The following is a 27,791-nucleotide window of genomic DNA, read 5'->3' as shown; positions in this document are numbered from 1 at the left end:
TGGCTCCCGGGAGAGCGAGGTGTGCGAGGCCTTGGCACGAAGCCCAGCACTTGGCTGCTCTGGTTTCCCAGGGCCCGGACATGCGTGGTCACAGCCCAGCAGCTCGGTCAGGAGGACATGCCTGCCAGAGTCCGGAGGGTGAGGGTGGGGGCAGGGAGAGACCAGAACAGAGTGGCGCCAGGCTGGAGCCAGTGCCAGGATAACGCTGGGGATGGGGGATGGGCTCCAGGGCTCCAGGGCTCCATCCGTTTGAGGGGCTTTTCAGGAAACGGTGTGGGACTGACTGCATGCCTGGCCTTGGGACCCCAGAAGCCTGAAGGCAGCTTACTATGTGATAAGCAATAATGCAAACAAGTAGAGCCCCAAATAGAAAATTGAGGTCAAGGACAGGAGGAGACTTCGGATACGCCAACATAACCAAGATGCTATGGTTGTGCCATGTATTTGGAGCTCCCTGGCAGCCAGAGCAAAAGGAGAAACATGATGATTTCCACATGACCTACTAAGATGAAGAAGTATTCAGTCACGCAGCACGTCTATATCGAATACTGACTGTGTACTGGGTGCAAAGAAAAAAAAGAATAAGCAAGTTTCCCTGCTCCCATGGATTTGTATTTCATTAAAGAAGACTGAAAATAAGAAGTAACCGTACAAGAGCATTTCGGAGAGCACCAAGGGCTATGAAGGGAAAAAAAAGGGTAATTAGGCAGAGGTACGTTCATTTAGCTTGAGCAGTCAGGGAGGGCCTCACAGAGGAGGTGAGGTGTGAGCAGAGATCAAAGAATGAGGAGTAGGTGATACTCGTGGAGTTTTAAAAGAAGAATGTCCAGAGTCTCAGGCCTGGAGAGGGAGGGGGCTTGGCCTCCCGAAGGGGAGAGGGTTGCTTGAGTGGCCAGGTTGAAGGGAATGAAACACTGACGTGGCACATGATGTGGTCAGGGAGGCCAGCAGCCCTGGTCCACAAGCCCTGCAGGCCTCAGGAGGAGTTTGGATTTTGTTCCAGGTGCCACAGGAGAGTGATGTGGGGTCCGATGCCCCAGACGCTCAGGTGAGACCCATGCACATTCCAGGCATTGTGTGGTGTCTAGGGGCTGCTCTCGGGAACAGCCCCCTGGCCCCTGATGTCCATGACGTTTCTTTCCTCTTTTCTCTGCTGCAGGACCCCCAGGGCTGCTTCTCCTCAGCGGTCCTGTGTGTGCCATGCCCGTACTGCCCCATACCCGTGTTCCGGGCTCATGCCTGGCCCTGCACTGGTGTGGCCTTCAATGCTTAATACACTGGGCATTGAACGAGGTGCAGTGGCCTGATGTTTGCCAGATGACGTCCATTCAGGGAAACAAGTGTTTATTGAGCGCCTGCTGTGTGCAAGGCCCAGAGTCGGCCCCACTGAGGGTGGGGTTTGGGTCGGGCCAGGGCCAGGCTCCTGCCTTGTGCTGACCCTGTGACAGTTTGCCGTGGGGCGCCGGGTGGTGGGATGCAGACCCGACATGTAGTCCCTGTGTGCCCTGTGCTGGGCAGTGCTCGGGACACATTTATGTAGTGAGTGTTTAGAGGACCGGGCTCTGCTCTGGGTGTAGGATGATGGCGGAACAGAAGAGACTGAATCCCTCTCTTGATGGGACGGAGTTGGTGTGTTAAAAGGCGCTCAGTGCCTTGGGGAAAGGACAGCAGGAAAGGGGGTGGGGAGGACCGCCCTTCAAAATAGGAGGTCGGGGGTCTCACTGCCATGTGACCGTGGACTGAGGGCCCTGAGGGAGTGGGCTCGGTGGGCATCTGGGGGTAGGCATTCCGAGCAGAAGGGTCAGCAAGTGCAAAGGCCCTGAGGCAGGAGTATCTCCAGTGTGTTCCAGCAGCAGCGAGGACTAAGTGACTGGATGGGAGGAATGGGAGGGAAACGGTAAGGGGTGGGGTCGGAAAATGATTGGGGCCAGGCCACAGAGGGCCTGTGGTCGCTGTGGCTTTGCTCTGAAGGAGGTGGGAGCCCAGGAGTGTTTCAAGCAGGGGGACGTGATCTGACCTAGATTTTAACAGGATTGCTTGGCAGCTGTGATGGGAATGGTTGAGACCAGTCTGTCAGAACAAAAGCAGGGAGCCTGGGAGGGAGCAGGTGGTTGCAATGATCCTGGTGAGAGAGCCTGGCCTCTCAGATGAGGCTGGAAGTAGCTGTGACCTGGGGGGGGTACGTGGCAGAACTTGGGGTTTGTTATGAAGTTGGAACAATAGGATTTTCTTTTGTTCAGATTGGGTGTGGGGTCTGCAAGCCAAGGAAGCCAAGGATGCCAAGGATGTCCCAGAAATTGTGGCTGGAGCCCCAGGGAGTCTGGGCACAACTTGGGCCTTGTTGCTACCCTCACAGCGCCCGGCGCCTGTGGGAGAAGAGACACAGGCCCCCGTGTGTGCCACGGAGCAGCCGGGGGGGCGAGTCTCGGAGAGTCCCAGGGAAACAGGACGCCCGGGGTTACAGGATCAGCTTCTCCATTTCTGCAGAGAAAAAAAAAGGCCATTGGGATTTTGGCAGGAATTGTGCGTCTGGAGATGAATTAGGAGAGAACTGACATCTTTACAATGTTAGGTCTTCCAGCCCATGAACACAAGATGTCTTTCCACTTATTTAGATCTTCTTTAAGTTCTGTCAGCGGCGTTTTGTAGTTTTCCGTGTATGAGTCTTATACCTGCTTGGTAAATTTATTCTTTTTGAAGGTGTTGTAAATGAAATTGCTTTCTTAATTTCTGTCTGGGGCTATGGCTTCCTCTTCTTTCATTCTCTGTCCCCTGCTGGCTTGCCGAGGGTGGGAGGGGGGCATCGACTCAGTGTTTTCCTTCACGGGCTCGTTGCTCACTTGTAGCGAACAGTGGTTCTCTGCCTCACGTGTGCCGGACCGGTGCTGGGTGATGGGCTTGGCGGGACAGATGGGTGGAGCTGGCTGTCTTCCCTTCTCTGGGTCTGCCCCTTACCACACACGCATACACATGAATGCATGTGCATATGCACACCTCTGCACACATGCACGAAAACACACACACACACACACACATGGGTCTCGCAGCTGTCCAGCCAGACCATGTTCTCCCTCTCCCCAGCAAGGCTGTCGCGTTGCATATCAGCGCCTCCCTGCTGGGCTGCTATGTGTCCGTGAGGCCAGGAGCAGTGCCATCTTGGGACCTGCAGCCTAGCAGGCGCTTAGTAAATACCTACCAAGTGCTGGGGCCCCTCCAGGGCCCTGCTTGGGGTCAGTGGAGAGCAGGGTCTGGACCTCGGGCGTTCCCAGGCAGGCAGGAGATGGTCTAGGAGCGGGGTGCATGGATGCTTGCCCAGGGCTCGGGAGGTTATAGGGAAGGCCTGTGTCCTTATCTTGGTGCAGACGCCTTCTCGGTGCTCCAGACCCTCCTGCCTCAGCAGTGGAGGATGAGGACATCCAGCCCCATTTGAAGGGATGACTGATTCCCGGTGGATGGGGAGGCTGTGCTGTGCCTGGACAGCAGGAGCCCTGGGCGTCCAGTCCTGGCTCCGTCAGTGACTCCCTGTGACCTTGGAAGGAAAGATCCTCCCCCCAGCCCCCCGCCTCTCCGGGGCCTCAGTGCCCCTCTGTGCAGTGGGCGGGCTGGGCCAGTTCTGGGTGGGCTCCGTGGTGACCTGGAGTCCCCTGCAGCTCTCCTTCTGGGCACAAGAGGGCAGCCGAGGGCCTTGGAGCACGAGGACCGAGGGCTGACTTAGCTTTAAGGAGAGTGCGGTTGTGAGCATCTCTGTACTGAGCCCAGAGCTCAGCCACGGTGGGAGCTCCCATTTCTCACCCAAGGAGCTGCGCTCGCCCAAAGTCCCCCCACCCCGCGCCACCCCGAAGCTGGCCCAGGGGGAATCTGCTTCCCCGCTGCTGCCTCTGGGCTCACCGGGCAGAGGGAGGCCAATGGCCCACATCTCTTTCCACAGTGGTCCTTTGCTGTCGCAACCATCACAGAAATCCCCCCTGTCATCTTCCTGCCCAACTTCCTGGTACAGAGGAAGGTGCTGAAGCCCCTCCGGACCCAGACGGGAGGAACCATAATGGTAGGTGGGGAGCTGGTTTGGGGCGGGGAGCAGCGGCTGGGCTGGGCCCTCCACCCCAGGCTCCTTCCCACCCTGGGTCTTTGCCCACCCTGGGCTCTCCATCTAGAATGCCTCGTGCTGCTGAGTAGTTGAGCAAAATCCTAAATATTCCTCAAGGCAGCAACAAGAACTCTTTCTTCCAAAGCCTCTCCTGCCTGGCTGGGACATTAGAATTCACTGTTCTGCCCCCAAGACCACCTGTTAGAGTTACCGTATTTGCTGGTGTATAAGATGTATCCCACCCCCTGGAGAGTATGTCCTAAAACTGTGACTCCGAGCTACTCAAATTTCAGATGGAAACAAACCCCTATGACGTCAGCGATGGATGGTGCCCCTCCCCCCCATCGTGGGTGTGACAGTCACAAACAGTTGCAGCAAAACTGGGTTTCACATTCTGTGTGTAGTTTTCTCTAAAATTCACCACAGACTGCTGAGTTGATTGGAGGTAGAGGAGCTGAAATGATTTGAATGTACAATGATCCAACCCAGACAGGGATTAATACCTGTTGACCCCTATAGTTTTCTTTTCAGCTTTGCAAATTTGTGCATTTTGAAAGTTTATTAGAATATTACTGCCCACCCCAAAATTATGATTTCCTATAGGATTTCAGTAATAAGGCGACAGTATTTCCAGGAACAAAAATTTGTCCATTTTCCCTTTAAAAGCTGCTTGAGAACCCTTGTCAGCTCACGTTCCATCCTAAGAACTGAACTTTGATTTCCTCCAGTCTCCTCACCAAATTGCACAGGGGCTTACGCACCGCATGTCTCATAAGCCAGCCAGTTCGGGGTTTGCTGGGGATGGGTGGGTGCTTCCTGTACCCCACCTCCCAGCTCATCCCCACCTTGGAGCTGGCTGGAAATGGTGTTTATGGGATGAGTGATTCAATGAATAAGTAAGTGCAGGAATTGGCCGCCCGCACCCCTCATCCTGTGCTTGTTTCCAAAGGCGGGGAAGCTGGCCGTGGAGCGAGGCTGGGCTATCAACATAGGTGAGTGCCCCGTGGCCTGGCCTGGGTCCTGGGGGCAGCAGCTCTGGTGCCACTGTGGACAGGGGTGGCCGCGATGGCAAAGCTGCCTCCTGACCCAGGGATGGTGACATGCCCACGTGGGGTCAGCTGACTTAGGCAGCCTGGAGCCCGGAGCCGTCCCTGGGAGCTGAGCGGGGAGGGGGGCCCTGGGAGGAAGGTGGGAGGGGGGCGTCTGGGCCTTGAGCCTGGCCCTGGCAACACCTCGGCTGTCCTCGCAGGCGGCGGCTTCCACCACTGCTCCAGCGACCGGGGCGGGGGCTTCTGCGCCTACGCAGACATCACGCTCGCCATCAAGGTGTGCCCGAGAGCATGTGGGGGGGGTCACCTCCGAGAGCCTCCCTGGAATCCCCCAATCTGGTGTGCTCACCCCGCATTGTAGAGAAGACAGCTGAGGCCCAGAAGGGGCGGGAGCTCGCCCGGGTCCCTCAGCCGGGCTGGGACCCAAACCCAGATGCGACACTTGCTTTTTCGTGTTGCCTGAGACGGTCCAGAGGTGACAGCCTTCAACAGTGGCAGGGGACCGGAGGGGAACAGTTTCCATGTCAATATTAAATTATGAGAAGGGTGAGATAGAAATAATGACCCTGATGGTGGTGACAACGGCTAGCATTTACCGCGGGCCCGGCCCTGTGGCCGCCTCCATCCTCCAGGGCTCGCCCCTGCATCCTCACGTTTTACAGAGGAGGAGATGAGGAAACGGGCCCAGAGGGGCGAGGGCACAGCCGGAAGGGGAGAGCTGGCAGCGGTCTCCACGTCGGTCAGACCGCAGTGCTGCCTCAGCACCCGCGCGTGGCCTCGTGCTCGGGGTTGGCATGGGCCCCGTGGCTCCTGTCGCCACGGGGAGGAGGGACAAGTCAGCAGACCCTGGGCATTCGGAGAGGGGGACGCAAGGAGACCTTCTTGGAGGGTGGGGGAGGGGAAGGAGGGCTTCTCAGAGGAGGAGGCTTTAGGGCTGGGCCCTGTAGGAAGGTGGAGATGGCAGAATGAAGTTCCAGGCACAGCCTCGAGGGGGGTTCCCCGCTCTGCACCCCAGCATTTCCCCGGGAATCCTGAGCTGTCGCGGAGGGCCAACTCTCTTAACCTCCTCACCTCTGGCCCTTCAGGGCACAGCACGTGCCCCTCCAGGGAGCCTTCCCTGAATACACACACAGGCTTCTCCAGAGCCACACAGCTCCCGAGGGCTCTGCCTGGTGGCCTGATCTCCCATAAGCATGTACAGGCTTCGGCCCACCCCCTCGCTAACTGGGAGCCTCTACAGGGCTGTGTCCTCTGGCCTGTGTGGTCCTTACCTCTCCCCTCTCCCGCCCTGGGCAGTTTCTGTTTGAGCGAGTGGAGGGTGTCTCCAGAGCCACCATCGTTGATCTCGATGCCCATCAGGTGAGTGCCTGGTGGGGCCCGGGGTCCCACAGGCCCGCCCCCCGGGCCACCTCCCCGCACTCCCCAGCTGCCTCTGACGCGCACCACCGTGCTGTGGGCTCTGCTCCCCCAGGAGCATCCCCCAAGCCCCAGGCTGGGCCTCTGCCGCCCACACCCAGGCACGCCCGCACCCAGGCACGTGGGGTGTTTCCTGGGGTGTGGTTGGGGGTGCCTTTCCCGGGGCACCTGCCTGTGAGTGGCTTCCGTGTGTTCCCCACAGGGCAACGGGCACGAGCGGGACTTCATGGGCGACAAGCGCGTGTACATCATGGACGTCTACAACCGCCACATCTACCCCGGGGACCGCTTTGCCAAGCGTAAGCTGCCCTGTCCCTCAGCCCCAGGGCCTCTTGCTTGGATGGGGCTCTCTCTGGGGCCTTTCCTACATGCTGGGACCTGCAGAGGCCCCTTCATTTATTTATCCTCGGCATCCCTGCGAGGGGGAGACTGACGAGGAAACGGAGACCTAAAAAGGTCACTTGACCCACCCAAGACCACATAAACCTGCCCAATAAACACTGTGAGTCCTTCTTTTGGGGTAACCACCAGAAGACTAAAGTAGCCTTTTCTACTAGGTATGCAGCTGTCTGGTCAAAAACAGGGAAGGACAAAAAGAAAAAAGAAGGAAAAATACATATAAAATAAGACGGCAGAAATTAGTTCAAATATAATAGTTACTAAGTAAATGCAGGTGGATTAATTAAAAGGTAGAGACTCTCAGATGAGCTTTGGAAACACAGGGACCTGCCCACCCTGTGGGGAAGGGACATTTGCGCAGTAAGAGCCGGCGGAGCTGCTGTGCGTACCTCAGCCGCTTTGCCGCCCCAGGGACCCGTTTCTGAACTGAATGTCAGATGTTCTGGATTTGGACCTAAGGGCACATGGGGTGTCCAGGCAAGGACTTACGGAGACAGTGGGCTCAGACACCTGACGTGGGTCCCTGAATCCCCAAGGCAGTGTTTCATCTGTGATCCCCCTGCTTTCCTTTGGGTCCCCCTTGCCGCTTGTGTGCTCTTTTTTTAGCCTAGTTTTGGGTGAATAAGAGGTCGAGCACTGGGGAGTCAGATGGGGAAATGGGCCGTCCTCGCCCTCCCCAGCCTCAGTTTCCCACCCCTGCACATTGGGGCTACTGCTGTCTCCCTCGCAGAGGCCATCAGGCGGAAGGTGGAGCTGGAGTGGGGCACGGAGGATGATGAGTACCTGAGGAAGGTGGAGAGGAACCTGGAGAAAGCCCTCCAGGAGCATCAGCCCGACGTGGTGGTGTACAACGCAGGCACTGACGTCCTTGAGGGGGACCGCCTCGGGGGGCTGTCCATCAGTCCGCAGGTACCTCCTGACCCTGGGGCAGGGGAGGGTCCAGGGACACAGCAGCGGCAGGGCAGGTGGGCAGCAGTGGTGCTTCTCTTGAAGCCAGAGGGGAAGGGCAAAAGCAGCAGCGGTCTGGAGCAGGGTTAGACCTGCAGCAGGACTTTCCAGCCTTCCCCATCCCCCACACCAGGGTGTCGTGAAGCGGGATGAGCTGGTGTTCCGGCTGGTCCGAGGCCACCAGGTGCCCATCCTCATGGTGACCTCGGGCGGGTACCAGAAGCGTACAGCCCGCATCATTGCCGACTCCATCCTTAATTTGTATGGCCAGGGGCTCATCGGGCCCCAGCCAGCCAACGTCTCAGCACAGAACTCAGACACACCCCTGCTGCCCCTGGAGGTGCCCTGACGACACTGCCCTCTGAGTGGCTCCCTGCCTGCCGCCCACCCGCCCGCCCGCCCGCCCGCCCACCTGCCCCTCAGTGCTTCTCCTTTTCCAAATGAGGGGGGGGGACCTCGCGCGCAGCTGCACTCTCCGCACTGGGTGTCGCGGTCTCCGGGCCGTTCTGCGGGTGGGGGCAGAGGGCAGGGCCTGAGTCCCAGAAAGACCCACACGGTCACGGTCACGGCCTGACCAGGCGGCAGTTCTCCCAGGAGGGAGGAGGGCAGTTGAAGCTCCCAGGCGCAGGGAGGGCCCCCAGGGGTGGGGTGTTCTGGTTTTCAAAACAGTGCGACCGTTTCAGACCAAGGAAGCTTCCATCTCTTCCACAGTTGGGCCCCCTCCCTCCTCTTCTGCACCCTCTCCTCCTCCCTTCAGGGGTGGGAGACCTGAGAGGGGGCTGGAGCCAGGCGTCGGGGGTCCCTGGGTTCCCAGCCAGCAGGCAGGGGCCCTGGTCCTGGATGTGAGGGGGTGGCAGGGAAGGGGATGCAGGTGGGTTTTCCCATCTGGCTTCTCCTTCAATAAAGCGAGGTCTGGACCTGCTGTCCGAGAGCCCCTCCCTGGTGGGGAGGGGAGGGGAGGCCTGAGGAGCCCCAAACCCCTGCTTCAGCAGCATCTTGCCCGTCCAGGGAGGGCGCCGGGTTTGGGGGAAAGAACTGTTGGCTCAGGGACAGGCCTTAGCTCTGGAGGCTTGAGGGACAGAGGAAGGTGAGGCCTGGACCAGGTAATCGGGGAGGGACAGGTGGCCAAGCTGGGTCCCACAGGCCCTGAGGCCCAGGTGGGGAGTGAGGCGCTGGCGAGGCCAGGCTGGCGTTGCTGGAGGGGAGCAGAGGGTTGTACGCGTAGGGGGTTGGGGCGGGGCCCCGGCGGGGGCTGCAGCCTCCACTGGGCTCATCCAAAATGCCAGGCCCTGATGTGCACTGCCCAGGGGGGCCCTGACCTTGTCGTCAGCTCTACTCTGAAGGGGATGCTCAGGACCCCACAGGAAGCTGTGGGTCGGGGGGAGCGTCCACTGCTCCATTGCCTGGGTGTGTTCTTAGTGGTCAAAGCAGGTGGGGAGGGAAAGAGGGCCGTCCCTGATCAACCCCCCCACGGGACTTGTGCTCATTGCCATCTGGGGGTCTCCTGAATTCTCCTACCTTCTCCCTCACACCCCTCTCGCCGCTCCCTCTGCTGGAGGGGGCGGGGCAGGAAGGGTTCCAAGATCACCAAGTGTCAAACAGGCTGAACTCCTTAGGCTTGGACGTCGCACCCGCCCCGCCCTGCCCCACCCCGTCCCTGCCCCGCCCCTGCCCTTGGTCCCTGCATCGGACTCGAGGCACCTAACACCACTTCACCTCGACACGGCCTGCAGCCTTGTGGGGCAGGCGGCGACAGGCTTGTCACCACGGAGCCTCTGCTCCAGAGAACCATAAAGGCTCTTTTGATCCGACCTGGCTGCCGTGTGTTTTTTTAAAATTAATTAATTTTATTTTTGGCTGCCTTGGGTCTTCGTTGTTGCGCGTGGGCTTTCTCTACTTGCGGCGAGCAGGGGCTACTCTTCGTTGCGGTGCACGGGCTTCTCATTGCGGTGGCTTCTCTTGTTGCGGAGCACCGGCTCTAGGCGCGCGGGCTTCAGTAGTTGTGGCTCGTGAACTCTAGAGCGCAGGCTCAGTAGTTGTGGCGCACCGGGTTAGTTGCTCCGTGGCATGTGGGATCTTCCCAGACCAGGGCTCGAACCCGTGTCCCCTGCATTGGCAGATGGATTCTTAACCACTGCGCCACCAGGGAAGCCTTGCCGTGTGTTCTTGAGGTGAAGAATCCATAACTCCTAAGGATTAAAGGAAATAAAGATTGAAAGTTCACACGGCAAGAGGCCTGGCGTGGGGTAGCTGCCTGATAAACGCTAGTGTTTTAGCCCATGCACAGAGTCCCATGGAGAAGGTCATTATTCCCATTCTACAGATGAGGTCGCTGAGAGTCGGCGAGGCGTTTGCTTCAGGCCACATGTCTCGTGAATGGTAGAGCCAAGTTTGACCTCAGCTCTGCCAGTTTCCAAAGTATGTGTTCTCAGCTGTGTCAGGTTAGGCAAGGGTGAAGGGTGCTCTCTAGACAGAGAGGGGTGCAGGGGCGGGGAAGGGTGGGGATGGGAGGGCAGGCTGGGCTGGGCTCTGCCCAGTGTAGGAGGCAGCTGGGGGCCCTGGTGGGGTGGTGTGTGTGTGTGTGGGGTCTTCCAGGCCTGGGCTGGGAGCACAGGTGCGGATGGGCTGGGTGGGGGCCGCTGGGGAGCAGGACCTTGTCCTCAGCCTGGCAGGGTGACCAGGGCACCCCCAGGGTTAGTGGCACAGCCTGGGTGGGGAATGGGCGCTTCCACAAGGGTCAGCGCCGGGGCAAGGGCAGGAGATGAAGACATCGGGGTGGTGGGCCCTGTGCTAGGTGTGAGGGGGATGAAGGTTGGCACGGCCCCGTCCTCTCTGTTTTCCAGAGGCAGACAGCGAGGCACGGGGGCTTGGTTCCTTGCTCAGAGCACACAGCTAGCAGGCGGAGGAGCAGGGTTCCAGCCGAGGCCTTGGTTCCAGAACCCGCAGCTCTTTCCTCCTCTGTATTCTGGGCCTTTAAGGACACCGTAGTCACCTGGAGGGTGGGCCCAGGAGTAAACACCTAGGACGCCGCGAGTGCCCAGGGGGTGTTAGCAATGAGGGTGATTCTCCTGAAGGGCAGAGAGAAGAGCCAAGGCCAGTTCCGGTGAGGTGTTCAGAATCTGTTCTTAAGGTCTGTGCACTTTGTCCTCTTTGCAAATTATTCTCCAAGTTATCAAAACCCAGGGGGCACATTCCAAACCCTGGCTGTCCGGGCGGGTGGGGCAGCCCAGGATGAGACTGGGGCCGGGCCGGGAGCTCTGGGGTCAGACACGTGCTCCGGGGAGAACCTCCAAAAAGGAGCCCGTGTGGGCCAGCCAGGTCCTGGCGGGCGTGGGATTTCTGCAACAGACGGCTCCAGAGCCTCCTGAATGTCTGAGCTCAAATGAGGCCCCTTCCCCCCACCATGTGCTGGGGAGCATGCTGGGGAGTGGGCAGACCTGGGACCCCAAGCCCGCCACGTGGGGAGCCCTGCAGGGCCTGGGCCTGGGTGTGGGGCCTTGGGCGAGTGACAGCCTCTCGGAGCCTCCTTCCTCAGCCCTCCTGGTGGGTCACATCCTGAGCCTGCAGGGCTGAGCAGGGGTGTCGGGTGACCCCGGAGGCAGCTCAGAACCTGGCACCACGTGAGTGCTGTGTGATCGCTGCCGTCCCTCTCCTCCCCCCCCCAGACCCCGCACCGTGCCTGGCGCTGGCGGGAGCCTGCTAGGCCTAGGGGAAGGGGGTGCCCTCGCACCTAGGGGAAGGGGGTGCCCTCGCGGAGCCCTAGCCCTGTTCTCTGCCGGGGGCCGGTGGCGGGCTGTCAGGCAGCACTGGGGCAGCAGTGTCCCCCCACCTACCCCCTCCTGAGGCTGGTGGGGGCAGAGGCAGGAACGAATGTACCCAGCCTGATGCCTGGCGCATAAACAAAGGCGGGGGCGTTGGCAGGGCCCCCCAGCCTAGCAGGACTCCTGGGCAGAGCTGAAGGAGACGTAGGACACCTCCCTGGCTCCTCGGCCAAATGCTTGGGGTTTAGGGCCAGGAACTCCTCCAGGGCCGCCTGCCCTTGAGTTGGTTTCATTTAGCTCAGCCAACACTGGCTGGAGATGCTCCGCTCGTAGCCCAGGGCCAACACGGGGAAGCTCGGTGCCACCCTGGGAGCGATGTCGTCCCGTGATTGTTAGCCAGGCTGCGGGGGGCAGTGGTTAATCCATGCCTCACTGGACTGGCCTTGCGTCCTACCTCCTGCCGTTGCTAGCTGGGTGACTCGACCTCTCCGTGCCTTAATATACTCATCTGTAAAGTGGGATGATACCCCAAATGGGGACGACTGTCATGAGAATTAAACGAGTTAATATTTCTAAAGTGCTTAGCGCAGTCCCAGCATGGAGCATACACTTAGTACAAGTTACCCATCATCGTCATCATTACCATTTTACAGATGATGAGATCGAGACTCAGAGACGTCAAGTGACTTGTCCAAGGTCACACAGTCAGGCAATGGAAAGGCCAGGGAAGGGACCCAAGGCCACCTGACTAGAACGAGTGCCCTTTTCCCACAACCAGACCTTCTGGCAAAGGTTTGGAATGAGAGTATCTTGGGGGGCATGGTGTCCCCCTGCCCACCTGGACCTCTCAGCTGTTCCCTGGTTCACGCCTGGGAGAGGCAGGTGTCAGACCCCGATGTCCAGATGAGACAGCGGACCCCAAAGGGAAGGCATCCCTCCTGGGTCCTGCAGTGTGGTGTCAGGGCCAGGCTGAGGTACATGTGACGGTTTTAAGTGGCTGTCTGCTCAGGCGGCTTCCGCGTCCTGCCCCGGGGCCACCTGTTCACCTCTCGTGCACATGGCACCCAGAGGCCACCTCGTGCATGGCAGCTGGATGGTGGGTGGGACGCACTGCAGGAGAGGGCAGGCTGTCCTCGTGGAGGGCCCGCTGGGATCCTGGCTCGCTGCTGGTGGTCACCACCGTCAATTTATCAATGGGGAAAGTGAGGCCCAGGGAGGGCTATTAAGGAGCCTGACACCCCTGGCGGCCAACTGGTACCAGAGCCCGCCTCCTGGCTTCCTCCCATGGCGGGCCAAGCATCGCTTCCGCCACCACCCCGGGCGTTTTCCTCTGCACCCCTTGTTGCCACCAGGGTCAAGGCACGGTTGACAGGGCAAGTGGGAGTCCTGAGCTCTGCCGGGACGGCGGGGGGCCTCTGGAGAAAGGACGTGGACTTTGGGGTTGGCCAGCCTTGGTTTGAACCTGCTCTGCCACTGGCCTGCGAGTGACCCTGGGCAGGTGTGTCCCCGCTCGGAAGCTGGCCCTCCCTCTGCAGAGGCCTGTGTGAGGTGACGGAAGTGTGCTGGCCTATACTCTCTGGGTCACTTGAGGGCAGAATTAGTGTCCAAAGCGTGAGTGTGGGATGCATCCTTCTGGCTTGCTCCCCACCCTCTCGCTGCACAGACAGAAATGGAGACCCGGAGAGACGGGGACCTCGCCGCATGTGGGAGCTCATCCATCGGGAGGCGGTGTACATGGTGGTCGGATCCTGGCTTTTCCGCCACCTGTGCGGCCCTGAGGAAGGCAGTCACCTCCCTGAGCCCCGATCTTCCCCCCGTGCGGTGCCCTGGCATCAGCACAGGTGCTTAGTTAACGTTAGCTAATGATGTCATTCAGGTGGGAACGAGACGGGTGTTCTCAGAGCCGGGACACAATGCAGCTTCTGGGTTCACGGCACGGTTCACGCACGAGCGTGTGTTCAACCGCTTTGTTCTCAACACAACTGTGTCTGTGGAGGAGGAAAGGGGCGCAGGGAGGGTGGGTCTCCACCCGGATATGGCCCCTGCCCACCCCAGAGGCTGGGCCCAGCATGCTGCAGGTACCCCACCTTTGGGTGCCCCCTGGCCATGACCTCCCCTCCCAGGGGGTGTGCTAGCGAGGGGTGGTCAGGGATCCAGCTAGGTGGCTGCTGGGACTTCCCACCCCTTTCTGACTCTGAGCGTGAGATTCTTGGCAGGTTCCCTGGCAAGCCTTGGAGGTCCAGGGAAGGGTCACATCCGAGGGGCGCTCCCGCGGGGCCAGGAGGAGTGGGCAGGGCCCGGCCAGAGACTCCTCCCTGCTGGGACCCCCGAGCCAGTGCTTGCAGCCCGCCAGTCGTCGCGGTAACCGATACCCAGGCGGCCAGACGGAGTTATGGTGTGTGGCTGGGAGGCTATTTTGTCTAATATGTTAAAAGGCCTTTGGAAATTCCTGGAGCCCATCTGGTCCTAGTTACACCACAATATTGCTGTCTCTTCAGTTTGCAGACAAGGCAACACTTTTATTTCTCCTTTCGGAGCTCAGGAATGTGCCGAGAACACAGGCCGGCAAACGCCCATCTGGTTCCCCGAGATCCTCGATCACGTGAGGACCCATCATCCTTTTAAAGGCTGCGGCTCCTTCCCCGGGAGTCCTGAGATGCCGTGGGGGGCTAAGACCTTGGAGGGGGGTGCCTGGCTGTGTTATGTGCCCCTGGCCTCTGTGCTTCCTCGCCCGTGCAGCAGAGACAGGAGCTCCTGGAGGGGGGCACACTAGCCTGGCATGTGGTGGGTACCTAGTCAGCACCAGTTTCCCAATCAGCTCCATGAACCCAAGAAAGTTCCTTAACCAATCCAAGCGCCAGTAGCCTCTGTCGAATGGGGTCTACAGCTCTGAGGGATGTCGATAATCATTCCTGACTCACCTGGCACCTCCGCCCACCCACAGCCATCCCTAGAACCAGAGGAGAAACGAATACAGAGGCTCCTCATCTAAAACATCCATGTGGAGTCCAGGCCGGGCCCCTCGTGCTCTTCTTCCCGGGGTGCTGGTCCCTGTGGGTCCGTCGGGGCTCCTGCTGCGGCCGCGTCCGGAGGCTGGTGTGGCCGCTCGGCGGCCTCGCTCACACACGGCCCTCCCGCCTGGCCTGGCTCACGCTTAGCTGCTGCTCTGAACAATTGTTTAGAGCCGCTGGCACCCTCCTCCCTTCCTGGAGGAATTCCCACCCCTCAGTCCCAGCCTGTAACAGGCACGGTCCCCTGCCCCCCTCAGCCCAGCCCCCGCTGCCCCAAGAGTAGAATGTGATTCAAGGTCAATCACCCTAGAGGGCTGCACCTCCCCGCCCTCGGAACTCGGATGTGTCCACGGACTTGCTTCAAGAAGTGTGAGCTCAGTGCTTGTGTGTCTCCCGGGGGGGAAGCTTCCCCAGCCAGGGGGCGATTCTCCGAGTGCCTCCCCTTGGCTGCAGCAATGGCGGGAGCACATTCTGAGCCGTGGCACCTGTTAGTCTGGGTTTCTGAAAGCCCCCGGTGAGCAGAGCCCCCAGGCAGACGGGGGCAGACATTCAGTGTGAGCGAGAAATGAACTGAGGGTTTCCACGGCGTGTTGCACAGCACAACCTTGACGGTCCTGACTGATACCCGTCCCCTTCCCCTGACCATGGGGATGGTTCAGTGATGCAGTGTGACTCAAGCTGGACCAGAGTCTTTACCTAGATTTTTAAATTTGGGGGCAGGAAGGGAAGGGACCTTGTCTAACGAGTTACAGAGCAGCCCTACTTCAATCACAAAGATAAAGCCTGTCTAAGGTACAAGAGAGTGAAATGGAGGGAGAAAAAGATAAAACATGATGGAGAAAGAGGGAATCCTGGTGGCGTCAAGATAGGGCTGCCATGGACAGCTGTGCAAGTTGCGCACGGCACAACTCTGAAGTGTCCTGTTCGCACAGTAATCGGGGTAGATGTGTGTATTTATCAGGACAGTTTTCCAGCAGGTGGCAGTAAAGTGTCTCAAGGAAGTGGAACCTTGCTGTACTTGGCACAGAACTGTTGTCCAGGATGGCAGCCTTGCAGTGTCACGTCCCCGAGTTCAGTCCTGGAGTCCCCAGAGCATCCGGAGCTCGAGCAGGACTTGGTGGCATTTGTTCTCGTGATGAATCCCTTTGTCGTTAAGAGTCTTTGACTGTCCAGTCGTTGACCAGCAAGACGCATCAAGCTTGTTAGCCGCTTTCCAAGCAAACCCTAGGTGCTTCTGGAAGTAACAGTCCAACAATAAGAGAGGAAACAGAACAACCATTAAAAGCAGACACAAGAACAGCATCAACAAAGTATCAGTTTGGTGCCTTTTATGTAGGCGTGAGTAACCACCCCTCTCTCCACAAGCACCTAGTTTCTTGCTCTGCTGTGCTGTGGCCTGAACATGGTCGGCGCGGTTGTTTTTCTTTAGGAGCACAGAGGAGACATTGTGTGGGCTTCACTTCCTCTTGAATGGTTAAGTATAACTGTGTTGTTGCTTAAAAGGATAGACCAAAATTATCTGGAGAGGGCACATGTGTGTGTGGCTTAAGCTAGATAAATAACGTATCATTGTGAAAGGATGGTGTTGGCCGAGGTCCAGCCCCCAGCTGTCCCCTGCACAGGAGGGTCTGCCCAGAGGCCAGCGCCCTGACCCCACTCTGCCCGGCTCAGGAGAGCTCACGACTTGAAATGCCGGGAGCTTCCAGGAAAGGTTTGGGGAAGGCTGGGGGCTCTGGTGTCGGACCACCTGGGGTGGCGTCTTGGCGTGGCCTTTTCCAGCTAGATGACTCCAGGCAAGCGCTCCCTGCTTCGGAGCCGTAGTTGCCACTTCTCAAAAGAGACGGAAAGCTGACACCCACCTGCTGGGTCGTCGGGGGGGTCAGGTGGGCATGGGAGCACCCTGGCACCTAGAGGGTGCTCAGCGCACGGGCTGGCACAGGGCGTGGTGGCAAGTCGCTTCACTGTGTGGAGCCTCAGTTTCCTTATCCATCAGATGGAACTTCGCAGGGTGTGGGAAGCAGTCGGGCCCTTTCTGCTTCCGCTCTCTGTGCTCCCCGCCGGACAGTAAGCGCTCAGGGATGGGGTCTGCCCCCCAGCACCATCCCCGGAACAGGGCCAGCTGGCACGCAGTAGGTGCTCCGTAAGCACTCCATCTGTGTTCCGGCGGCGAGGGGGACCGGCTGGTGCCCGTCAGGCTGGTCTGCGCCCTGCAGGCTGGGCGTGGGGACAGGCCAGGAGCAGTCTTTGCCAGGCAAGCCTAGAGACCACCTCCCCATCCCACGTCTGCGGGGGGAGCCCAACCCCCCCTCTGAATCCTGAGCAAGTGCCCCATCACTTGCCCATCCCCAGCCCCTGCCCAGGCCCTTCGCAGGTCTCTCCGTCAGGGCAGCTTGGCATCTGTGGGGCATGGAGGAGGGAGCCCTGGGCCCTTCCGGCAGCCCCGGGCCAACACCACAATTGTTTTTCCACCTGGAGCTTCCAAGGAGCTGCTGGCAGCCAAGCTGGGGGGCTCGGGGTGAGACGCTGGCGGGCACGGGAGGAGCGCAGCTTCACCCTCTCCATCCACAGGGGTGAAGTGGATGGTGCTGGTTGGCACTTTCCTCTGACCTTGGGTGAGTGACTTAACGTCCTTGGTCTCAATTTCATCCGTAAAATGGGGATGACATCAGCGCCTACCTCTCAGCCTTGCTGTCGGCCCACGCAAAGCACTTAGAATAATGCCTGGCACAGAATGAATACTCCAGAATTGCGTTGCCGTGATTATTATGATTGTAAGTCATCGTTCTTGTGGGTTCTACTGTTACGGTGAAGTAGGTCTGTCTGGCCTCGAGCCTCAGTGGACCCGGTGCGTAGGGAAGCTGTGAGCCAATAGACACGGGGTAGGTGGAAGCCCCTTCCCCCCTCCTGCTCTCCTTCCCCTTCTGTCTTCCTTCTTCCTTCTTTTAGCCTGGGAGCTGCCCCGAGAGGCAGGGGACAGCTCCTTTGGCCGTAGAAACGGTGGACTTATGGCCCCGGATATTGCCATGTCCCGGCCCCCTTTGCGCAGAATTAAAAACCGAGGCTGCGGTGGGGACAGGGCTGCTGCCGAGCAGATGTGAGGTCCAGCATAGCTGAGATGTGGTCAGTCACATCCCTTGGGCCCGGCTGTGAGAACAAGCTGTCCCCACCCGCCTGGCCGCCGTCCCACGCTGTTGTTTGGAGGAGACGGCAGTCATCAGCCCCTGGCAGCCCCCCTGCCCCTTGGCTTCCCCGGCTCCTTGGCCTGGGACAGCCCCTGGCTGACCGCGTCATGCCCTGGGTAGCCAGCGGTAGGCCTGGTGCTCTCTGGCCCTCCATTCCCTGCTTCCACCCGAAAACTAGGGGATGGAGCTGTGGGTCTCCACGTGCCCTTCCCACTCCAGGCCTGGGGGACGGCGGACGGGGCGCAGCGGGCGGGGCAGGGCCCCGGGAGCCACCTCCTGATGGCATGTGAGAGGCAGAAATGGCCGTTGCCCTTTTAGGGAGAAGATGCCCAGGTGCGCCTCCAGGGGTGGGGCACCTCCCCCAGAGTCCCTGCCTGCACTCCTTCACCACCCCCTCCTCCCACCCTGACCCATCTGGATCTGGGCTGAGTGGCAGCTCCTGGGCTGTGGAAGGACCACGTTGCCCAGAATGGGACAGGGGCCCTCGGGAAGCTGGGGGGAGATTTATAACATTGGCCTGGGGAGCTTGTCCCGGGCCAGGTGGATCCTGGGGATGGGCTGGGCCCATGTGGGTTCTTGTTATTGCCTGCTGGAACCAGCAGGGGCAGCAGGGCCCAGCCTTTGGGGCAGCAGGAAAATGGAGGCAGGAGCCCAGTTATAGGACCTGATGAACATGACCCAGCAGGGAGACAGCTACTAAGTGGGCACTCAGGCCCCAGGGTCGTGGTCAGGACAGGGCCCACAGCCCTACCTGCTGATGGGAGAGAGGCTGCTGTCCCCTCCCTCCCTGGTCAGGAAGGCCCGGGCCCCAGGCAGGGAGAGGCCGGCCTGAGGAGCATTGAGGAGACAGGGCCATGGTGCTAATCCTGCCTGGGCTGCTTCCCGGCCGTGTGACCTTGGCCAGTACCCTTCTCCTCTCTGAGTCCCCACTCCTCTTCCACAAAGCGGGGAAGTAATGCCCCCAACGTGTGCAACTTGGCCCTCGTGTGTACCAACAGCCCGCAAGCACTTGGTGCTCTGTGCCTCTGGCCACCTCCATCCCCCCTTCTCTGTCCGGGGAGCTGAGGATGCAGATGTGGGTAGTGTGGGCACCGGCTCTGGTTCCCATGGCCCTGGGAACCTCCAGGCCAGCCCTCGGCTGCCTCTCTCGGACGACGCCCACCCAGAGACAGATTCTCTGCCCGTGGGAACTTGGGTCCATCCCAGGAACGGGAGGGTAGGGGTCTGCCAAGCTCTCTTGGGCCTGGGACGGAGAGTGGGCACTGCCCGCCAGGTTCAGCGCCAGGGGCTTCTGGCCAGGGTCTAGAGCAAACAGCAGTGCTCCCCACTGAGGGCTGGAAAGGGGAGCTGGGGAAGCCTGCAGGCTGTGAGCAAATATCTCCCCAAAGGATGCTTGGAACAGGGCTGACTCGGGGAGCTCCCTGTGGCAGCTGGACACGTGGCCTGGGGAGGCGGGGAAGGGGAGCTGCTGAGAGTGAGGGGAGGACGTCTAGCAGGGCTTGGCAGATGGCGTGCGGAGCCAGGGAGCCGGGACCAGGCTTCCAGGCCTGGGGCCAGGACTCCTGGGGTCAGATCTCCATCCCTGGGTGGGCTGGCAGGGCCCAGCGGACCCAGCCTGTGTGGCCCCGCAGAGCAGCTGTAGACCTCAGAATGCCTCTGAGTGTGTTGCAAGAAGGTGACCCTTCAGCAGACACAGCAGGCGTGCTCAGGCTTGGTGGGGGGCACGGCTTCCCATGCCCGCGTGTCCTAGCATCACTAGACACAGCCGCCCTGGTCGTCCTCAGAGCTGGTGCTTCCCTTCCCCAAGGCTGGTCTTGGAAGGGCAGCCTCCTCGGTGGGGAAGCTGGATCACAGTGCCCCCACTGAACTTGACCTTGAGTGTCTTTCCCCCCTCACCCATGACTCCAGGCCTTGGGGTGGGCTGGGGGTGACCTTTCTCTGACGCCCTGACCTCAGTGTGCTGGGGTCCTGCACCAGGGCTGGACCGTTTAGAAAACCCTGTGAAGACTTAAGCACCACCAGAGGGAAGTGAGGCCCCAGAGTGAGACCACGGTGGTCACCGTGTGTGACCAAAGGGATGCCCAGCTGCCCCCACAGGTACCCACAGGCTCAGGCTGAGGCTGGCTCCCTCCTGCAGGTGCGTCTTCACCCCACGCCCTGGGGCGCTGCGGAAGCCCCGTCCCACCTGACCCCCATCTCCCCTCCCCACCCCGGGCAGCGCCAGGCTGAGACAGAGCGGCCGTCCCTCTGCGGCACCCCAGGGAGGAGCTCTCTGAGGAGTGTGCCCCCAGAGATGTGGGGAGATTTCCCTGACCCTTCTGGGCCTCTGTTTCCCCAACTCCAGCTCCAGCCAGGCTGTCCTTGGATGGATGGAGGGGATTACGAGGTCAGGGGCAGGGAAAGATGAGGCAGGGGACGGTGGCCAGCTGCCCAGGTGGGGACAGTGCTGGGGCCCCCTCAGGGAGGCCCCGCCCTCTGAGCATTCCATCCTGCCCAGACGGCTCCACAGGGAAGGTATCCACCCAGAGATAACGCTGCCTGAGCCCAGGCCAAAATCTTCAATTGGGGGAAGCTGGCAGTGTGACCAGGGACACCTGGGTGGCCACCAGTTGGACGATCCCCTAGCAGGCCCAGTGCCAGCACCCCTTCCTGACAGCCCCGCAGGACCCTGGGCTGTGGTGGTCTCGGGGTGAGGGCAGACTCGTCCTGGGGTCGGGAACTCAGGGAGCCTCGCGGTGGGCACCTGCCGTGGCTGTTACACCGTGCTGTCTACTTCTGCTGGAAATTTGAGGTAGTAAAAAGTCATGAAGCAAATCCTAAAGGATAGCAAAGTGCTTTGTCTATTGTGGTGTGAAATTTCTCACTTTGAATCCTCAGCCCTGGACTGTTTTATTTATGACAATGTGGGGAAGTATTCTGCCTTCACGTGGGTGTGGACGGGCACTATGGTTTACAGTTTCGTGCAAATAAATGTGTGCCCCAAAGTGGAAGCAGCTCAAATGTCCATCTGTGGATGAACGTGTACAGTAAATGTGGTCTGTCCACACAGCGGAATGTTATTGGGCCGTAACAAGGCCCAAAGGGCTGGCCCCTGTTACACTGTGGTCGGACCTGGAATGGCATATAGGAATACGTCAGTATTAAATAATGAAGTGTTTTGTATTGAAAATTGTAAAAAAAAAATCATGGTTTTAGAGTCAGTGTGCCCGTAGCCCCAAGTGTGAGATGTCTTCTCTGAGCCTCAGTTTCCTTGCCTATATAATGTGGGTAACAATTGCGCGTTCTCACTGGGTGCTCGTGAAGTGATTGGGGCAGTGTGAGCCTGGTAGTGAGAGCTGCCCAGCCCCCCTGCAGCCCCACCCTGAGCTCTGGGCCCCGCTGGCTTGAGGCAGCAAGAGGGGGCTCTGCTCTGGGACCCCTGGGTCCCCTCCTGCCTCCTTCTTGTACAGCTGCGTGCCCTTGGGTGGTTGTGCCTCTGGCAGGTCAGTTTCCCTGTCTGTGAAATGGGAATGAAGCCAGCAAGGCTCTCCTCTTCTTCCTCATGTCACGTCCTCGGGGAGGCCGTCCCTAGCTTCTGTTTTAAAAACAGCAACCAGTCTGTCCTTGTCCTTCCCCGATGTATTTTTTTTTACCTACCGCTTTCGGACATGTTACCTATTTATTTGTTCATTTATTCTTTTTTACTGTCTCTCTCCTCTCTCTGTGTCTGGCTCCATGAGGGTCTAGAACAGTGCCTGGCAGTCTACTTTGTAAATATCTCAGGGGTGTTGAATGAACCCGTGTACTGTTGGCTAATACAGGAAGCCGGCATATTCCCGCCTCAGGGCCTTTGCACGTGCATTCTTTCCCTGAATATGCACGCAGCTTACTCCATCATTTTATTTGGTTTTTTGCTTACATGTTACCTTCTCAGAGGAGCCTGACTCCCTGCTAAATATTCACCCTCCAGCAGGTGCCAGCTCTTCCTGCATTTCTCCTGCTGCCTGAGTCACCGTCGGACACACTGTCTTGTCCAGTGGTCTCTTCCACTAAGCCGTTAGGTCCATGAGAGCGGAGAATCTGACTTGTCGATTGCTGCGTCCCCAGTGCCTGGAGCAGTGACGGGCACAGAGTCAGTGCTCAGGAAGTATGTGTTGAATTAATATTACTTATTTACTAGGGGTGTGTGTTATACATATATTGAAACCCATAGAAAAATGTCTGAATGTCTATGCAGCAGAGTCGTGGCCATGGGTCCCTCTGGGCAGTGAGGAGAAGCCGTGATGGTCAATCCTGCGTCTTAAGGAGACATCAGCCTCCTCTGTGGTATGTTAGGGAGCACTGCCTAAGTGCCAGGCACCGGTGGAGGGGCTAAGAGTCCATGCTAACGCAGAGGTTCTCAAAGTGTGGTCCGCACAGCCCTGGCCATCCCCACGACTCTCTTAGAAGATCCGCAAGGTCAAAACTACCTTCCTAATAATCCTAAGATATTATTTGCCCTTTTCTCTTGCTGATACTTGCACTGATGATGCAAAAAATGGCAGGTCCAGCATGGATCAGGGCCACAGCACAGCTGCAGTAGTGGTCTTTGGACTCTTCACCACCATGCCCTTGCGCTGTGTCCTTGCTAAAGCGAGGACGTAACTGACTGTATTGCTCTTGAGCACGCGTCTTTTTCCTATTCTGTGTGAAGACATGGGAAGCACACAGAAAGCAGCCCCAAGTATGATGGTTGTCTCAGGAAAAAGCACGTGTATGACTATTTGAGGCGCTAGCTCGACCACTTGCCTTTTTATGGAAAGGAAAACTGAAAGAAAAGCACGGGTTATCCAGACTTGGGCATCTGACAGACATATTCTCGAAAGTGAAGAGAGCTGTCACTTCAAGGGGAGCAGCTGACAGTAATTGTTGCCAGTGATAAAATTTGAGCTAGAAACTTAGAATATGGGAAAACTTCCATGTGCACTAGAAGCCAAAACTTTAAGGCTTTTCTGATGAGATAGGCAGTGTTATCAACACATGTGAAGTTTAGTAGCTAGTTAATGAAATATGTAAACATTAGGAAGACCAGGAAACCTGTATTTCTCAAATGACTAATGCAGGTTGTTATTAATACAAAATCCTGTGTAAATAAAAGACCCATTCAAAGTGCAAGGTAGACAAATGGATTTTTGTGTAACCAAGTATGAAAAGTTCATTCATATGTTTTCAGATTCCATGTAGCAACTGAAGTTTAAGAAATTACCATTTGTTGAGTTTTGGTGTGAAAGCAAAGACAATTATTCACAGCAATCTGAAAAGGCTATTAGAATACTCCTTCCTTTGCTTACTACATTATCTGTGTGAGGTCAGGTATTCCTCACGACGTCCAACCAGAATCACATGTCACAGTAAACTGAATGCAGAATCCAGCTATCTTCAATTAAGCCAAACATTAAAGAGATTTGCAAAAGTGCAAAACAATGCCACTTTTCTTATTAATTTCTTTTGTTTTGCAAAATGGAGCTCTTTTTTTTTTTTTTGTGGTAGCACAGGCTCCGGAAGCGCAGGCTCAGCGGCCATGGCTCACGGGCCCAGCCGCTCCGCGGCATGTGGGATTTTCCCGGACCAGGGCACGAACCTAAGCCCCCTGCGTCGGCAGGCGGATCCCCAACTACTGCACCACCAGGGAAGCCCAAAATGGAGCTCTTTTTCTTTTTCTTTCTTTTAAATTAATTAATTAATTTATTTTTGGCTGTGTTGGGTCTTCGTTTGTGTGTGAGGGCTTTCTCTAGTTGCAGCGAGTGGGGGCCACTCTTCATCGCGGTGCGCGGGCCTCTCACTGTCGCGGCCTCTCGTCGCGGAGCACAAGCTCCAGACACGCAGGCTCAGTAGTTGTGGCTCACAGGCCTAGTTGCTCTGCGGCATGTGGGATCTTCCCAGACCGGGGCTCGAACCCGTGTCCCCTGCATTGGCAGGCAGATTCTCAACCACTGCGCCACCAGGGAAGCCCCGGAGCTCTTTTTCATAAAAATACGTTATTTCTTGTTTTTCAAAAATAAATATTTTAGCAATTTTTCCATTTTAGTTTCTAATACAGTAAAGATCAATGTTTATAATCCCATAAACATAAGCTCTTTGAGGTTTTCAATAATTGTTAAGAGTGTAAAGGAGAGGGTTGCCAGATAAAATGCAAGTATGTCCAATATTTGAGACACACTTACACTAAAAAAATTGCTTGTCATTTATCTGAAATTCAAATTGAACTGGGCATTCTGTATTTTTATTTATGTACTAAACCTGGCAACCCTAGTAAAGGATCCAGAGAGGAAACTATTTGCGGCCCACTGGGTTATACACCTGTAGGTGTTACACCGGGTAAGAATGCAGACAGAGAGGGAGAGCTTGCTTGCTCAGCATGATCAGGGCCACGGTGACACCAGGGCCCAGACACAGGGCTCCACAGACGCCAGGGCCCAGGGTCCAGGCAGGCTGGGGGGTGGGGGACACAGCAAGGAGCAGGGGACACATGGGGACAACGGGGACTCCCACTGCCCTAAGATCTGCTTCGGGAGTTAGAACATCTCTTTGTCCAGGAAGTGGGGCTCAGACTTGTGTAGCTGGTGTTTGGCCATCAGGAGTGGCCCCCTTGGGTGTGACACCAAAGCCCACGTTTGACCTTTCTAGCATTTTCCGCAGCTGCAACACAAGGGCTGGCCTGCACAGGGTCTGGCGGTGGTAGATGCTAGGCAGGAAACCTCCTTCCTCCCTGGCCTCAGGGAAGGCTGAGATGGGGGGCCAGGGGCAAGGGCAGCAGAACAAAGGCCTTTTGTGCGTAGGAGGGATTCTGGCCGGCCCCGTCTGCACGTGGGATGAGGGTCATCAGTCTGGCAGAGCAGCCATGGGTTGATCCAGGCTGCCTGCTGGGCACGGCCTCCCTGCTGGTACGGGGCTTGGCTGCTGGGTCACGTCTCTGCAGTGGTGGGCTCGCGGCCATCTGGGCTGGGAAAACGAGAGCCAGAGAGAGCCTGACAAGTGTCTTTCTGGGGTAACAGGGCAGAGCCGGAAATGTCCGCATCCTCAGAGATTCCCCCCCGGGCCAGCCCTGCCACTACTCAGATCAGAGGCCTGCTGGTCACTCCAGGTGGGACACAGTCAGGGCGAAGACCCTGTTGATCTGATGCCCACCGGGTGGGCCCAGCAAACAAGACAAAGGCTCCAGCCACAGGGCCCGCGTGGTGGCCCCAGGGCAAGGCCTGGGGAGCAGGACCCTTTCTCACAGCTGGCGACTTCCCAGGGCTGTGTGGACCAGGGGGAACAGCCCCCCATGCCCCTGATAACGAACATGGGGGCCTTGCCTGTACATGATTTGAATCAATAATAAAGGCAGTCTGCTTTGTATCATCACCACGCGCCAAAACGTCTAAAAAGAGGTCAAGGATAAAATACTTCACTGTGCCCAACCATTGCTGTGGATACGGTTGTTTGAATAACATAGATGCGTGCTTCGGATGTGCGAATTTTGATGACGTATCTTTTCATAAGCATTATGTTGTATGTGGAATTTCATTGAAGTCCCCGTGATCCAGTCGCCCTGGCACCTGTGGATTCAGCTCTAGGCATGTGTTTGGGGGGTAAGTTGGTGATGGTTCAGAGTACCGAGGCCACTTACGGTGCATTTGGTGTCTCTACTGCCTGTGGTGCCAACTACCCATGTTTAGGCAGTGATTGGAAATAATCGGTGACTGCACGGGGATTATAAAGATGGAAAAGCAGAACTTGACTTACTATTGTTCTTTCTATGTGACCACATAGAGCTTTTACTTGGGTTTAAAATCTAAAAACAGTGGGGAAAAAAATGCAAACTCTGAGAGAAATGCTTTCACTTGGTGGGTGCATGTTTTTGTCCAGGCATAAAATATTTCCATTTCATGATTAAAAGTGGGGTCTTGGGCTTCCCTCGTGGCGCAGTGGTTGAGAGTCCGCCTGCCGATGCAGGGGACACGGGTTCGTGCCCCGGTCCGGGAAGATCCCACGTGCCGCGGAGCGGCTGCGCCCGTGAACCATGGCCGCTGAGCCTGCGCGTCCGGAGCCCGTGCTCCGCAGCGGGAGAGGCCACAACAGGGAGAGGCCCGCGTACTGCAAAAAAAAAATAAAAAAAAAGTGGGGTCTTGAACAGATGTCTGCACATCCATGTTCACAGCAGTAGTCTTCACAATAGCCAAAGGTGGACTGGCTTGGACACCCCAGGGTTGATTCATTCATTCATATGAATGGATAAACAAAATGTGGTCTGTATATGTAATGGAATATTATTTGGGCATAAAAGGAAGAAATTCTGACACCTGCTGCAACATGGATGAACCTTGAGGACATTGCTCAGTGAGATAAGCCAGACACAAAACGACAAATAGTGTATGATTCCACTTATATGAGGCCCCTAGAGCAGTCAAATCCATAGAGACAGAAAGGAGGATGGGCGGGTGTATGTGTGTGGGGGCCAGGATGGGGGAGGGGGAGTTAGTGTTTAATGGGGACAGAGTTTCAGTTTGGGAAGATGAGAAAGTTCTGGGGATGGATGGTGGTGACGGCTGCACAACAGTGTGAATGTCCTTAAGGCCACTGAACTGTGCTCTCAACAACAGTTTAGATGGTAAATTCTACATTATGTGTATTTACTACAGTTATGTGCTATGTATAAATGACTACAATTTAAAGACGGTGGCCGTGATGTTCCCGTGGGGAGGGGAAAGGCAGGCCGGGGAGGCTGGCGTGGTGGCGCCAGGGCCGGTGCTGCCTGTTCCCAAAGCCCCAGGGCAGCTAGCTCTGCCCCAAGGCAAGGGCTCTGCACGGCCCACGGGGTATTTAGTCCACCAGGTGGGGACCCAGTGCTGTTGTACGACATCAGCAGAGTGATGGGTCCGGCCCGGGAGGTGCTGAGGGACGCTGTTGTCTGGAAGAGCCATCGGTGTTGAGATGAGACTGGACACTAGGCATGGGCTCGTCCAGCCCTGCCTTCAATCTTCTGCAGGAGTGGAATTGATATATTTACACACTTTATCAGGTTACTCGCCACCCCAGTCTGTGCGAAGACGTTGACTTCATTAAGCACTTTTCCCCGTGCCCGTTGAGACGATGGAATGGCCTTTTGCGTCTCCAGTACCCGGCCCACCTGCCCTACAGGTGAGGCCAGGCTCCCGAATGGGCTGTGCGTGCACGTGAAGCCTTCCCTCTGCAGAGGCGGCTGGATTCGGTCTGTTCATTTTTGTTCAGGATGTTTGCATCTGTGTCTCTGGATGAGACTGGCCTGTGCTTGTCCTTCCTTGTACTTGGGGGAGTCTTCTATTTCTTAGCTCCCCCTGCCCCGCTATGCTCTCACCAGCTCAGCCATCTAAGCTGGACGGGGCCCCAAGACCGAGGGCTGGGTGGTCATTGCGGGTGCAGCTTCCTGGGTCTGCGTAGACCTGAGCTCATCTGTACAGCCTGGGGGGTTCTGGGGAGGGGGGGGCTCCTGATGTGTGAGGCTGGTGGCCACTGGCAAAGTCATCGAGCGGACGGAGACCCCCTTAGTCTGCGTGGCAGGTGGGGGCCTGACTTGGTGGATGGGGGCCTCCTGCAGCTGGGCTGCAGCCTGGTGCCCCGTGAAGCCCCCGTCTCTTCCTTCACAAGGCCCAGCTTCCTAATTCACTGCTACCGGTTCACTGAGCAGCCTGCATTCCTGGGGGGACAAAGCAGAAGGTTCTTTTCCTTCCGTCCGTGCTGCCCCCAGCTCTGCTGGCCGGCTGTTCCATGATCTCTACCTCCGGCAGATCTCAGAGGGCTCAGCTAGGGAAAGTCGGGTTCCGGCCACTGCAAATCTCCTCCCCTTTTTCCCCTCCCGGGTTGGATGTGGTCTGTGGCCCGGGACATGGTGGGAGGGTGCGGCCGGCCTTCCCCTGCTCCCCGCCCTCCTCTGCATGCAGCCTGCGGAGGTGGGGGATTGC

The 27,791-nt window shown here is 57.8% G+C and overlaps 1 protein-coding gene across 3 annotated transcripts in view; it reads left to right on the top strand.

The window, feature by feature from the left end:
* The window catches only part of HDAC11 (histone deacetylase 11), a 28,483-nt gene extending 5,046 nt beyond the window's left edge, over positions 1 to 23,437 (top strand). Inside the window, exons 4-12 of one of the 3 annotated variants that reach the window (XR_013830304.1) lie at positions 1,004 to 1,048; positions 3,929 to 4,045; positions 5,034 to 5,076; positions 5,334 to 5,410; positions 6,430 to 6,492; positions 6,752 to 6,848; positions 7,679 to 7,857; positions 21,800 to 21,976; positions 23,364 to 23,437. Coding sequence is in view for 2 of the 3 variants with exons in the window: in XM_079935187.1 (XP_079791313.1) it covers positions 1,004 to 1,048; positions 3,929 to 4,045; positions 5,034 to 5,076; positions 5,334 to 5,410; positions 6,430 to 6,492; positions 6,752 to 6,848; positions 7,679 to 7,857; positions 8,030 to 8,245 (837 nt within the window). In the remaining variant the exon portion in view is untranslated. Of the gene's footprint in view, positions 1 to 1,003; positions 1,049 to 3,928; positions 4,046 to 5,033; positions 5,077 to 5,333; positions 5,411 to 6,429; positions 6,493 to 6,751; positions 6,849 to 7,678; positions 7,858 to 8,029; positions 9,701 to 21,799; positions 21,977 to 23,363 lie in introns of those variants that run through there. The other 2 variants (XM_079935187.1, XM_079935188.1) reach the window with 2 other exon arrangements.
* The last annotated feature ends 4,354 nt before the right edge of the window (positions 23,438 to 27,791 follow it).

Source organism: Stenella coeruleoalba (assembly GCF_951394435.1).
Source record: "Stenella coeruleoalba genome assembly, chromosome: 10".
NCBI lineage: Eukaryota > Metazoa > Chordata > Mammalia > Artiodactyla > Delphinidae > Stenella > Stenella coeruleoalba.
This window is presented reverse-complemented; position numbering and strand designations above follow the sequence as displayed.